The following is a 14,062-nucleotide window of genomic DNA, read 5'->3' on the forward strand; positions in this document are numbered from 1 at the left end:
CCATTAAAATGTTAAGTTCCTTTTTGTTTTAGAGACTATTATTCCATATATTTCTCATGTAAATCTCAGATCCTTAACAAGAAATATATTGTTCCACAGAGGCACATTTTACCAGCTTTTCTTTCTCTACTTTACACTTTTAAATAAATAACAATTTACTTCCTAGGGTTCTGAACACATGTACCCAAAAATGAACATTGAACCAAAAGTCTTTATCACAAGTACATTTTTTTTCTTAAAAAATTATTGGTGGGGGCAGGTAGGTGGTGTAGTGGATAAAGCACCAGCCCTGGATTCAGAAGGACCTGAGCTCAAATCTGGTCTCAGACACTTGACACTTACTAGCTGTGTGACCCTGGGCAAGTCACTTAATCCTCATTGCCCCACCAAAAAAAAATGATTGGTGATGGTGCAGCTAGGCAGCACAGTGGATAGAGAGCAGTAGCCCTGGAGTCGGGAAGACCTGAGTTCAACTGTGACTTTAGACATTTACTAGCGGTGTGACCCTGGGCAAGTCACTTAACCCTGCCTGCCTCAAAAAAAAAAAAAAAAAAAGGAAAAGAAATTATTGGTGTCTTTTGTTTTTATATCACAATCCTTTTTGCATATATTTCCCCTTAACTTCCTGCCTGGGAAATTAACTCTTCAACAAGTAGCATAATTCAAATTGGACATAAACAAAGAGAACCAATATTTCCAGAGCTTAACATTCAGCAGCAGGGGCAGCTAGCTGGCGCAGTGGATAGAGCACCGGCCCCGAAGTCAGGAGTACCTGAGTTCAAATCCGGCCTCAGACACTTAACACTTACTAGCTGTGTGACCCTGGGCAAGCCACTTAACCCCAATTGCCTCACTAAAAAAAACAAAAAACAAAACAAACAAAAAAACCATTCAGCAGCAAAGGCATCTGCTGAATAAAATGACAACATTTCTATAAGTGGTTATAGGGAAGAGATTTTCATAAGTCTGGACCAACACATACTATTAGTGCAATGAAAAAGACTTCTTCTTCAACCAATACATTAGCATCTAAGAGAGACTCTGCCAGGAATACAATATCTATTCCAGTACCTCTATAACTTCTCTTGTTGATGATAGGTCCTCATAAAGTCCCATATCTTCTATAGCAACCTTGAAAAGACAGAAGGGTGAAAAAAATTGAAATTGTCACAAAATACTTCATATTCTAAGATTAAAAGACAATATTTTCAATGTACACTGAAGTATTAAGATCTTGAACTTGCCTTGAGATCAGCCAATCGAGTTTTGGCTAGTGTAATATATTCCATAAGCAAAGACCGATATTTTACTGGTACCAGTGGTGGGTGAAGAATGTGTATCTGAAGGCAAAAGTTCAGAATGGGATTACTTTATCAAGACAGATGTTTTTACAGCTTTTTTTATAGAGGCTTTATAACTTTATCCCAAAAGCTGCTTCTCATGAGAATTCAGCAGAAATGTAACATAATTTATAAAACCCAAATGCAAAAAATGAAAGATATCTTGGCAAAAAAAAAGAAAAGAGGGGCAGCTAGATGGCACAGTGGATAGAGCACTGGCCTTGGAGTCAGGAGTACCTGAGTTCAAATCCGGCCTCAGACACTTAATACTTACTAGCTGTGTGACCTTGGGCAAGTCACTTAACCCCAACTGCCTCACTAAAAAAAAAAAAAAAACTCTGGATCCTTAGTACTCAAGTTATCAAAGCAACTTTTACACTTCCAATTCTCAGTGCATCTCAAGATATTTAAAAAACAATAACAAACACACATCTAGCCCTGGAGATAGTTTGTGCAAGGTTACTAGTATATTTCTACAGGAAAAAGGTGGAAAAAATGAAAACTTGTGGAAAAAAAAGAAAAGAAAATCTGTGAACAGAATTGTACATGTCTTCTCACCTTCAAGTACTGTGGGGATTCAAAGGGTACTAAGTCTGATAAAAACTTGAATAAGAAAACTAAAGCCTTCTTACTGCAGCCATGGTAACCACTAACATTCCCAAAGGAAACCTGAAAAAAAAAGAATAAGTGTAAGGCATCTGAATCTTTTTTTTATTTTTTTTTTTATTTTTATTTTTTAGTGAGGCAATTGGGGTTAAGTGACTTGCCCAGGGTCACACAGCTAGTAAGTGTTAAGTGTCTGAGGCCGGATTTGAACTCAGGTACTCCTGACTCCAGGGCCGGGGCTCTATCCACTACGCCATCTAGCTGCCCCGAGGCATCTGAATCTTAAAGAATCTTGCCAGAATAAAAATCTTACCTAACCCACTTACCTGCTCTCGGTCCTGGCAAAAATTTCAAAAGAAAAGTTTCCACCAATTATAAATAATCTTTCATCTCATACCTAGAAAACTTGCTACTGGAAAATATCAAAATACCCACATACAGGAGCAGCTAGGTGGTGCAGTGGATAGAGCACCGGCCCTGGAGTTAGGAAGACCTGAGTTCAAATCCAGCCTCAGACACTTAACACTTACTAGCTGTGTGACCCTGGGCAAGTCACTTAACCCCAATTGCCTCACCAAAAAATTAAAATTAAAAAAAAAATACCCACATGCATAGTCACATAAGACAAATTCTCATATTAGCCATGTCTAATTCATTCAGCATCTTGAGTATTTTGTTAATTTCTTAATAAATGAATTATGTCAAAGACTTATATAAGGTAGTGTGATTTAGTAGGTAGAATATTGGGTTTGTAGTCAGGCAAATCTAATACTCACTGTGTGACTCAGGGCAAGTCATTTGCCCTTTATGTTTCTTCAAGCAACCCCAGTAGGTTTTATCTACCAATTCATATAAATGGGATGTTATCTACAGTATTGAAGGCTCCACGTGGCCTTCTAAAATTGTAGTAGTAACTTCTATACGTTTTGGACACATGTTTAGTTGAAACTGGAAAAAAACAGGCAGAGCCAGGACTCCAAATCAAACTTACAAATAGTTACTTGCCTAGAACAAACAATAATGTAGAAAGGAAAAATCATCTAGGGAATCTGGGGACTTGAGAGCTTTCCCACTGAAAGTGTTCTTTGTAATCTCTATCCATATTCTCAATTTCACAGAAACCTGTTAGCAAAAAACTCTTAATGGCCACATTTCGTTTTAAAGATGGCAGACTAAAGTGGAGGCTTAATATAAATTTTATGCTATTTCTCATTAGGAACAAATAAAATTTTGTTAAAATCAGTTAATTCAAACTGTGGTATATGATGGTAATGGAATATTATTGTGCTATAAGAAATGACAAGCAGGATGATTTCAGAAAGGCCTGGAAAGACTTATATGAACTGATGTATAGTGAAGTGAGAAGAACCAAGAGAACATTGTGCACAGAGACAGCAATATTGTTTAAAGAAGAACTGTGAATGACTATTCTTAGTAATACAATGATCCAAGACAATCCCAAAGGACTACTGATGAAACATACTATCCACCTCCAAAGAAAGAACTGATATTGATGGAATACAGACTGGAACATACTATTTTTCACTTTCATTTTTTTCTTTTATTCAAGTTTTTTTAATAAAATGACAAATATGGTAATGTTTTACATAATCATACATGTATAAAACATATCTGATTGCTTACTGCCTCAGAGAAGGAGGATGGGGGGAGGGATAGAATTTGGAAATTGGAACTCAAAGCTAAAAATAAAAATGTTTATTACTAAAAAAAAAACTCCTCAGTTAATTCCTTTGAAATTTGTAATAATACACACAAAATGCCAAATACTCAAGTTAAACTAAACCTTATTTTGCTGTTGCTGCATCAAAAAAAAAAAAAAAAAGCCCAACTCATTTAAATGCTTGTGTGGGTGAATGGTTCCTGCTCCAATAGGAACTACAGAACATATGTAAACCTGAGGGAGAAAACCAATTATAAGCATGATCTTTCCTTGGAAATTAAAAGAAACTGCAGAAGGGAAAGCGCTGATGATTACAAATTGAGGATTTGGAACTCTGAGACTAGGGCATTTAGGTTAAAAAAAAAATCACCAAGATAGGGGAGGAATGGCCATATACAGTTCATCTGCATAATGAATCACAGAGCCTTATAGTATCGTGGTGATTAAAAATTGATGAGTGCCCTATCTCTGTCCCAAGTTGTAGGGAACTTGGCTGAGGTTTCTAATATATTGCTACTTAAAAATTAGAGGCTATAACACCAGTTTGGGGCATTAAGCATTTATTAAAGCATATTAAATATTAGTAAAGAGATAGCATATGGTTCAGAAAGGAGCGAGAGCTCAGCATGGCCACCTCCTCTGAGTTCCAGGTAGAAGCAGAGGAGAGAGAGAGTGGAAGCTTCCTGCGGTCCAGAGGGAAGGTGGCCCTTCCATATTACTCAAAGCTAATGAGCTGGCATCATTCAAATCTACTGGTTTGCTGGACTTGAGTGTGGTCCAGAGCGGTACTTGCTGAGGTCCGTGGATGGAGGACAGACCCTCTGAGGGGAAGGCTCTCAGGTAGGTGTGGTTTTAATCTCTAACTGTCTCTATTCACAGCCCAAGGTCCAACTACATTTCCTTTGGAATTGTCCTGTCTCTGGGCTGGCCTTAAGAAAGATCAGGCAAGGCTTTCTGGGTCTCACAGAACCCCATTATTTTCTCACTGTATTCATACTGGGGTCAAAATTTTTAAATGGTTCCACATGCTTTTTTAAATCGTACAAACATCTTCTGTGCTTTTTATACATGTACTTAGTTGAAATTTTAAAAAGCCAGGCACAGCCATGACTCCCAATCAAATTTACAAATAGTTACCTGCTTAGAATGAATAATAACTTAGAGCAGAGAAGTCAGCTACAGAATCTGGGAAAAAATACAATTATTCTTGCCAACCAGATCACACCCCACACCAAGCCAAGTCTAAAGCTGTAGGAGCCTCCTTCACAATAGGTCTGGAGTTTTTAGTGGATAGCAAGTTCAATATAAATCAACAGGGAGACACGGCAGCCAGAAAAGAGATGCCATCTTTCACTGCATTAAGAAGTTAGAGTGAGGCAGCTAGATAGTGCAGTGGATAGAGCACTGGTCCTGGATTCAGGAGGACCTGAGTTCAAATCCAGCCTCAGACACTTGACACTTACTAGCTGTGTGACTCTGGGCAAGTCACTTAACCCCAACTGCCTCACCAAAAAAAAAAAAAGTTCAGAGTGTCAAGAACAAAAAATGTGGTAATCCCTTGCTTCACTCTGTCCTAGTCGGACCACGTCTAGAATATTGCTTTCAGTCCTGAGCAACACATATTAAGGAGAACATTAATAAGCTGAAGACTGAACACAAGAGGGCAAACAGGATACTGAGGAAGCCTAAAGAATACAACATACATGGACCTTATGGAAATGGGAATGTTTGGCCTGGAGAAGAAAAGAGTTAGGAAGAATACAGTATCTGTCCTCAATTACTTGAAGGGCTATGACATGGAAGAGAGATAAGACTTGTGCTGCCCTGTCACCAAGGGTGGAATCAAGAATGAGAGACACTGAATAAAGATATATTTTGATGCAGAGAAAAAATTTCCACTGTCCTTACATGTTACTAGGTAGTGGTGGTAGTACCTCACTAAAGGAATGTAAGTGAAAACTGGATATATAACTATCAGAGAGGGCATTCCTATAAAGGTATGGGTTGAATCAGATGACCTCTCAGGTCCTTTCCCAACATGAGATGTCACAATTTTCTTTATTTAAGAAGCTGCTAAAATAAATTAAATATAACTTTTATCTTGATTTCCCCTTACGAATAAATAAAATCCATCAACAAAGAATGAATCCTGGCAATGTGTCAGATACACTTCAGCTTAAAGACATTTAAATAAATGCTAAATTGATTGAAGGGTCTAGAAACATAATAGGGAGGCTATATAGTAGGGGTGGGGTAGAATACTAGGAATCAAACTATAAAAGAAAACATTCATTATTATCAGTCCCCCAAATCTACACTGAAAGTATTTCTTGTTCTTGGAAAATATTAGTTCAATTAAAAGTGAGGAGGTATTGCAGTGAAAATAGAATCGATCCAAAAAAAGAAATATAATTCTACCAACATTCAGAACTTATTTAGAATTCTGGCTGACATAGATGACCTTTTTATACTTGAGCTGAGCATTTCTAAGCTCTAGGGACACTGCGTTCATATGCTGTTACTCCATTATAACCTGTTCCAGAACAATGGACAGTTCTGTTTCATTATTCAGAAACATTAGGTCCATAACTGCCTTGGATGCTGCTCTAGACACTTGACAAAAAAGAACTCCCTGTCCTCTACGAGTTCCATCGGTTCACATGTCACAGCACCAACATTAGCCATATTATTCTATCTGCATTAATAATACTTAACATGAATTTTAAATGTCCTTGAAATGCCTAACAGGTTGCCAGAAGTGTTCTACTCGTTCTCATTTTTTAGCGCTGAGAATTTTACAAGTAAGAAAACAATAATGTTTCTGATTCAAGACCTAAATTTCTGTAGGGAACTGTAGTATTTTGACAAACTTGCTGAATATATTTTGTGGAACATTTATCACTATCAGTTGGTACTAGGCTGACCAACAATTAGAAAATTTAAGAGAAAAAAAGGCAGCTATCCAGGTTGAGTTCTTACTCAAATCCCTGAGTGCTTAAACCATGAATATCAACAACAACTCTTAGCTATTTTGAGAGGGCACTCCTTGCTCAACAACAGAGATGAGAAATATATAAAGAGAAAATTAAAATGATGCATTTTTAAAATGTAAATATTTTTGCCAACCAGTTCATATCACTCACACACACACACACGCACACACACACACACACACACCCCAAAACAAGCATAAATCATAGAGCTGTGGAAATCTCTCCCATAAATTCCACTGTGAGAACAACTGATTTGCCTAGCAGTTGTGCATAATTGAAGGGATCTAAGTATTTGTGATCAGAATGAGTCCAATGTTATAAGAATTCAGTTAGCTGTGGAAACAGGAGCAAGCTAAAGTTAGGACACATTTTTAAAAGTACAAAGGGGAATTAATCATGCCAAGGTGTTAATGGTAGTACCTATAAATGGCTACAAATTTGTGAATGAAAAAGCCATAAATGATTCACAGGAAAGGCTGACATATACCTACTCTTTTCACTGTGAGAAAGGAAAAGAAACTTTCTTCCAAGACAGAGGGGCATCATATCTTGGCTCAACATAATCTGAACAATCAAAGCTGTCCAAAAACGTATTGGACTTTCTCAGAGAATAGTGAGATCATTATCATTGGAGCTCTTCAAAGAGATTAGATAGGTGACTATCTGCAGAGAAGATTCATGCTTTAAGTTGGACAAGACAGCCTGTAAGGTGTCATGCTAAACAATTCTATAAACATGCAAAATAAAATGACTAAAATGTGTATAACCTTTGACCCAAAGATTTTAGTACTAGGCTTCTATCAAAAGGAAGCCAGTGATAAAAGGCAAGTGCCTAAATAAACCAAAATATTTATAGCAGCATTTTTTTTTGTGATAGCAAAGAACTAGAAACAAACTAGTTATTCATCAAATGGGAAATAGCTCACCAAATTGTGGTTCATTGATGTAATGGATTATTACTGTGCTATAAGAAAGGATGTGTGTGATGGATTCAGAAAGCTTGGTAAGATCTACATGAACTGATGCAGAGTAAAGTCAATAGAGCCAAAAAAACCCCAACTATATATAGTGACTAGATCAAAAGTCAACCTTTCACAATTATAAAGTCTCCTATTTTATTGAATGTTCATCTTTTACCCTGAAAGAGTATGCTCAGTTTTGCTGGGTGGTGGATTCTTGGTTGCAATCCAAGTTCCTCTGCCCCCTAGAATATCATATTTCAAGCCCTCTGATCCTTTAATGGTAAAGCTGCCAAGTCATCTGTAATCCTGATATTTAAATTGACATTAAAATTGTTTCTTTCTGACTGCCTGCAGTATTCTCCTTCACTAATAATTGTGGAATTTGGCTAAAATATTCCTTGGAATTTTCATTTTGGGATCTTTTTCAGGAAGTGATCAGTGGACCTGGTTCTAAGACATTGGGGCAGTTCTCCTTGATAATTTACTGAAATTTGATGTCCAGGCTCTCTCTTTTTATTTTAGATCATGGCTGTCAATTAGTCCGATAACTCTTAAATTGTCCCTACTGGATCTATTTTCCAGGTCTGTTGTTTTTCCAATGACATATTTTATGTTTTCTTCTATTTTTACATTCTTTTGATTCTGCTTTACTGCTTCCTGATGTCTCATTAGCTTCCATCTGACCAATTCTGATTAAGTAATTATTTTCCCCAGTCAGCTTTTGCATCTCCTTTTCCACTTACCCAATTGTATTTTTTAAGGAACTGTTTTCCTGAATCAATTTTTGTCCTTCTTTTTCCAAGCTATTGACTCTCTCTTGGATAACACTCATTTATTTTCTTTTCTTTTTTTTTTTTTTGGTGAGGCAATTGGGGTTAAGTGACTTGCCCAGGGTCACACAGCTAGTAAGTGTGCAAAGTGTCTGAGGCTGGATCTGAACTCAGGTCCTCCTGAATCCAGGGCCGGTGCTCTATCCACTGCACTACCAAGCTGCCCCACACTCATTTCTTTTTACCAATTTTTCTTCTACCTCTCTTATTTGATTTACAAAATCCTTTTTGAGCTCTTCCAAGAGGGCTTTTTGGTCTTGAGACCAATTCATTTTCCCTTTGAGGCTTCGTACGTAGGTATTTTGACATTGTTGTCCTTTTCTGAGTTTGTGTTTTGGTGTTCCCAGTTGCCTTAGTACCTTTCTATGGTGAGGGTTCTTTTCTGTTATTACTCATATTTTAGCCCATTCTGTGCCTTTTAAAGTTGAGCTCGGCTCCTGGGGCACAGAGGGTACTGTCCCAAGCTTCTTTTGCTGGGAGCCAGGGGCCTGGTCACTGGCTTTCTACTCTAGAACCTCAGCAACAAACAGCTTGCTCGCTGCACTGGGGTGGCCCAGCCTAGTTGTGCCTGTTGTGTCCCCCAGCTGCCAGATTGCCTTCTGTGTTGAAGCTGGGGAGCCTCATAAATGGCCTGCTGTGCCAGTAGCCTGCTGATCTGTGCTGTGGCTAAGAGACTTCCAGCTGGTTTGGCCAGACACCCTTTGCTCTGTATTGCACTCCTCTTTTACCCAAGTGAGATAGATCCAAAGTCCTTCTAGGTTATCTTAAGCCAGAAGATTGTTTCACTCTGTCTTTTTGTAGATTCTGTAGCTCCAGAATCCATTTAGAGGCTTGATTTAATGTTGTTTCTGAGGGAAATTTGGGAGAGCTCAGGCAACTTCCTGGCTTCTCTCCACCATCTTTGCTCTGCCCCCAATCTTTCACAATTATAAAAGACAGGCATGGTTCAAAGTAAGAGATATGAGAGGTTACGTGCCACCCCCCGCAATCCCTTTGCAGAAGTGGGAAGTCCACAAGTATTGTACAGTGCACATATTTTCAAACTTTTTTCAATGTTATTGAGCAGTTATTCTGATTTTTTCCCTCTTTTTTCTCTTGTTTTATGGGACAAGGGCAGGAATACTGGGGGAAATTAGTAAGAAATAAACAAAAGATATCAATAAAAACTTACTTAAAAAATAAAGTAACCATACGAAAAAGACAAGAAACAGATTGGTCTGGGCCAACTTTGAGTATCACCTAAACAAGAAGATACCTGCTTCCAACTGAGAAGTCTCTTCCTACTCTTACCAGGGTTGTACCCTGACATGGACAAGGGAGAACACCAACCTACAATGAACTAATGCAGGCAAAAATCTTTAAAAGTTTTAGAAATTTTCACAAGATCAATTTAAATAATGTCACTCATTCAATGCATACACCCTAAAAGTTAATACCTCTATATCAGGCACTAAACCTACCTTAAACCACTCTGCATAAGGAATGAACACAGAAGGCCCTTCCAGAGCAGCCTGGCGAGTTATCAGAAATGCAGTGATCATGCTTTCTAAGTCATAACTCTCAAATGCTTTGATCATCAAATGGGCCAACAAATCTAGAAAAGCAAAAAGTTAAACAAGAATCTCTACATATCTACAGTACAGATTAGAATTAGAATCCAGGTACAGTATTAGTAAATCAGAATATGGTTAGTAAAACTGCAATATACAAACTATGAAAATGCTTTGTAAATTTTAGGTGCTCTATATACGGCAGTTGTTATGTTACATCTAGAATACCAATTTTCAAAGGGATCAAACAAAACATATTTAAGAAAAACCATACTGGACATGATGCAATCTTTCTTCTATTATTCGGAAGGTATGTCAGGACCTTAAACTTTTCATTATGAACATCAATTATATTACAGATCTTTTGGTTAACAGAGGGTTTTGATTGAAATAATGTCAAATGGGGAGCAGCTAAGTGGCACAGTGAATAAAGCACTGTCCTTGGATTCAGGAGGACCTGAGTTCAAATCTGACCTCAGACACTTGACACTTACTAGCTGTGTGACCCTGGGCAAGTCACTTAACCCCCACTGCCTGGCAAAAAAATAAAATAAAATAAAATAGTGTCAAATGACACAGTATTTACTATCATAAAATTTGATTGACTACACAATAAAGATGACATTTTATTACCATGCCAAATAAGTTCACCAATATTACAAATACTTTTAAAAAATCATATTTCCAGAATAACTGATTGCCAGTTCATCAAAGGAATTCATACATGAAAAACATGTAGAATGGCTCTTCTACAATTCTAAACTTTCTTTAAAAATCTTTTGGTTTACCCACTAAAACCAAGAGATTCCTTAGTTACTTTTATCAACAGTAAGTATCTAATATCTCATGGTTATCAGAAACAAGCCCTGTTAAAGTCTTACTGACGATACCTTTAACAAGTTGTTGTGCTTCTGCCAAGCACACAACCAGGGTAGACACACAAGACAACACAAGCTGCCAGTTGACCTCATGTGTTTCCAAGACTTCTTGCAAATGTCCAATCAGCTCTTTGGGGGTGAAAATCACAAATAGCTAGAAACAGAAGTACGAATCTCTTTAATTTTAAAGCCCCAATATTTATTAAACTAAAGTCTGATATAATCCTTCTTATAAATGCCCACCTACTCATTTAGCCACCATATTTTCTTCTTTTCCAAAATGCCCAAATCAAGTTTATCATTAGAAAAATGCTAGGATTATATCATGCTTTACATATAATACCTTCCATAGGTATTACATGTAGTCTGTAATACTAGAAGTTTTTATTCCATTTCCCACAATAGACACATGATCGTTAATTTATTCCATTCATTCAACCAAATACATATAATATGAAGCATAAATTCAAACCTTTATCTTGCTGGTATACTATGGGGTTTGTTCCCTCCCCATAATTATCTAATCTAGGAAAAAATTTCATAAAAAGAATTAATAAGTGGATAAAGCACTGGCCATGGAATCAGGAGGACCTGAGTTCAAATCCGACCTCAGACCCTTGACACTTACTAACTGTGTGACCCTGGGCAAGTCACTTAACCCCAACTGCCTCACCAAAAAAAAAAAAAGAAAAAAGAATAAAGAATTATTAATCCTATAGGTTATTTCTTTCAAAGACTTTTACAAGTTTTACAAATGATAACTGATTAACAACATTTCCCAGTCATTTTGACCTTGCATACTTAATCTGCTAAAACAATCTAATCCCAGGTTGAAAACATTTAGGACTGAAAATAAGGGAAAGGAAAGGTGATAATTTAATGTCTCAATGAAATCAACTTACTCTTCGATACAAGGTAGTGAGCAAAGGACATGTTCTTGCAAAGCTCCAATCCTTCTGCCTTTGAACAGCATCACACACTGTCTCAAAGAAAGACAGAAAAACTCTCAATGGAAGTAAATGTTAATAGTTTGTATGTCAACATAAAAATCATTATCATCCAGTATCAATCTAGACATATAATATTAAGACAAAATTTCTTACATCTTACCCTCTCATGTCTTAATTACATAGTAAGTCAAATTAACACCACAATATAATGAAAATGATGTCTAAAAGACCCTATGGGTTTCACTGCAGGCATGAAGTTAGATTATAAATAATATGCCAAAAAGGATAAATTCACATTTTTGTACACTGTGATTTCAGCTGTGATCAAAGATACCATTTACTGATATTTTTCCTAGCACTCTTAAGGATCCAAAGATTAACTATATTTTATTTCTAAACATTGTATTTAGGTTTTCAGATATGAAAGAAGACAGGCCACCTACATAGTTTTTAGTTTGTACTTATGTATCTTGTCAACCTAGAAATTCCCTTTTCCCAACCATAAATGTGGTCAGTTTGAAATATTATAATTATAGCACACATGGGTCATCTTGGTTTTATTACCTAACTTACTCCTTTTAAGGGTGAGGGTTTAATATACTAAAGCTTATAGTAAACATTCTAGATCCTCTTTTGAGGCCTACCTTTTAGCACAGGATTATAAATAAGTATCTGAGTCAAAGTGTAAGAAAAAAACCTTTGCAGAGAATCTGATGAAACCACACTGCCATAAACAGAGCACTTAAACATATTCAACCTGCAAAAAAAAGAATTAAAAGTTTTCATAAAAAGAATGTCTCATCAGTCACGCAGGTATCATCTTTTAATGCTTCACACTCTCACTGTTGGTCCGTATCCAACCGTTGCCAAGTCCTGTAGATTTCACCTCAGTGGCTCCCTATTACTTCCAGGAGCCAATATAAAACCCTGTTTGGCATTCAAAGCCACGAATAACCTAAGGATATTACAGAAAAGACCTTATAAGGTGGCTCCCTCCTACCTTTCCACTCTTCTTTCATGTTACAACCCGTTATGTACTATGTAATCCAGTGACTTTGGCCTTCTTGCTGTTCTTGCACAAAATGCTTCATCTCCCCACTCCAGGAATTTTCCCTGGTTGTCTCTCTCTTAGGCCTAAAAAGTTCTCCCTCCTAATTTCAGTCTCCAGGCTTTCTTTCTTAAAATCCACTTTCTACAAGAAACTTTTCCTATCACTCCCACCTTAATTCTTGTAACTTCCCTTCACCGATTATCAATTTATCCCATATATTGCTTTTTTTGTACAAAGTTGTTTGCATGTTGTCTCGTTCATTAGACTGTGAGTGTTCTGAAAGCAGGAACTGTCTTTTGCCTTTTCTCAGAGTTAGCATAGCCCATGGCATGTAACAGGTGCTTAATAAATATTTATTGACTGAATGTGGTCTTAAGCTGGAAACAGAAAAAAAACTCTCTGGTGATAGTCATTGGAAAGCAGACAAAGAACTTAGTGTTGGGCCTATACCTGAAGTCTAAGTCTTCCTGCTTGAGAGTGGAAGGTCTAGCAGGGCCTCTTCTGCTGACATAGCCTTTGAGAATACAGAGCTACCTCTATGCCATAATGAGCTGAGTCATCAAAGTAGGATTTCTGTGTAAGTGACTACTGAATATATGGGGAGGAAATAGAGCTTAAAGTTGGAGAAAACACTATTATTGTAACATAGATATTTACCAGTACATAAATATTTACATACCAGCATTTCACTGCCTTGAATGTAGAGGACTCTTCTTGTATTTCAGTAGCAAAAGCACTAAGTATATCTGACAGCAAAACAAACATCACAATAAATAAAAACTATAACTGAGCATTGAAAAGAAATAGAATCATGTTACTATTATCAGGGAGAAATTAATTCTAATAGTCTCCATAATAGTTACCAAGTAGATTACCCTAATAAGCAAATGGACAGCAGAACCTAATGTTGAAGGTTTGTTACTTATCAAAAACTCTCCTAGTGACAAAGACATTAAAAACCATTAGCTTTGACGACAATATGATTTTAAAATTTATTGTACCATTTGAAATTCAATGGCTGTATAACTGTCCTAAGTGAAAATGTACTCGTTAGATCATAAGGCTAAAGAGTTTTACTTTGAATCATTTAAACAAAGTGATGTAAAGACAGAATTCAGCATTTGACAGTGCCAGGTTTGCTATATGACACTCACTTTAAGACTAAGACTTTGGTAGTAATGGCTCAGGGGCAATGGCATGCCATAGTTAATAGGATCTACA

The 14,062-nt window shown here is 36.9% G+C and overlaps 1 protein-coding gene across 1 annotated transcript in view; it reads right to left on the reverse strand.

The window, feature by feature from the left end:
• FANCA (FA complementation group A) overlaps nucleotides 1-14,062 on the reverse strand; it is a 100,249-nt gene that overhangs the window by 59,641 nt on the left and 26,546 nt on the right. Inside the window, exons 10-17 of the mRNA XM_043984738.1 lie at nucleotides 13,521-13,587; nucleotides 12,435-12,547; nucleotides 11,743-11,819; nucleotides 10,853-10,994; nucleotides 9,873-10,006; nucleotides 1,899-2,009; nucleotides 1,245-1,340; nucleotides 1,072-1,131 (exon numbers count right to left, since the gene is read on the reverse strand). Of these exons, the coding sequence (XP_043840673.1) occupies nucleotides 1,072-1,131; nucleotides 1,245-1,340; nucleotides 1,899-2,009; nucleotides 9,873-10,006; nucleotides 10,853-10,994; nucleotides 11,743-11,819; nucleotides 12,435-12,547; nucleotides 13,521-13,587 (800 nt within the window). The remainder of the gene's footprint in view (nucleotides 1-1,071; nucleotides 1,132-1,244; nucleotides 1,341-1,898; nucleotides 2,010-9,872; nucleotides 10,007-10,852; nucleotides 10,995-11,742; nucleotides 11,820-12,434; nucleotides 12,548-13,520; nucleotides 13,588-14,062) is intronic.

This window comes from Dromiciops gliroides, chromosome 2, assembly GCF_019393635.1.
Source record: "Dromiciops gliroides isolate mDroGli1 chromosome 2, mDroGli1.pri, whole genome shotgun sequence".
NCBI classification, from domain to species: Eukaryota; Metazoa; Chordata; class Mammalia; order Microbiotheria; family Microbiotheriidae; genus Dromiciops; species Dromiciops gliroides.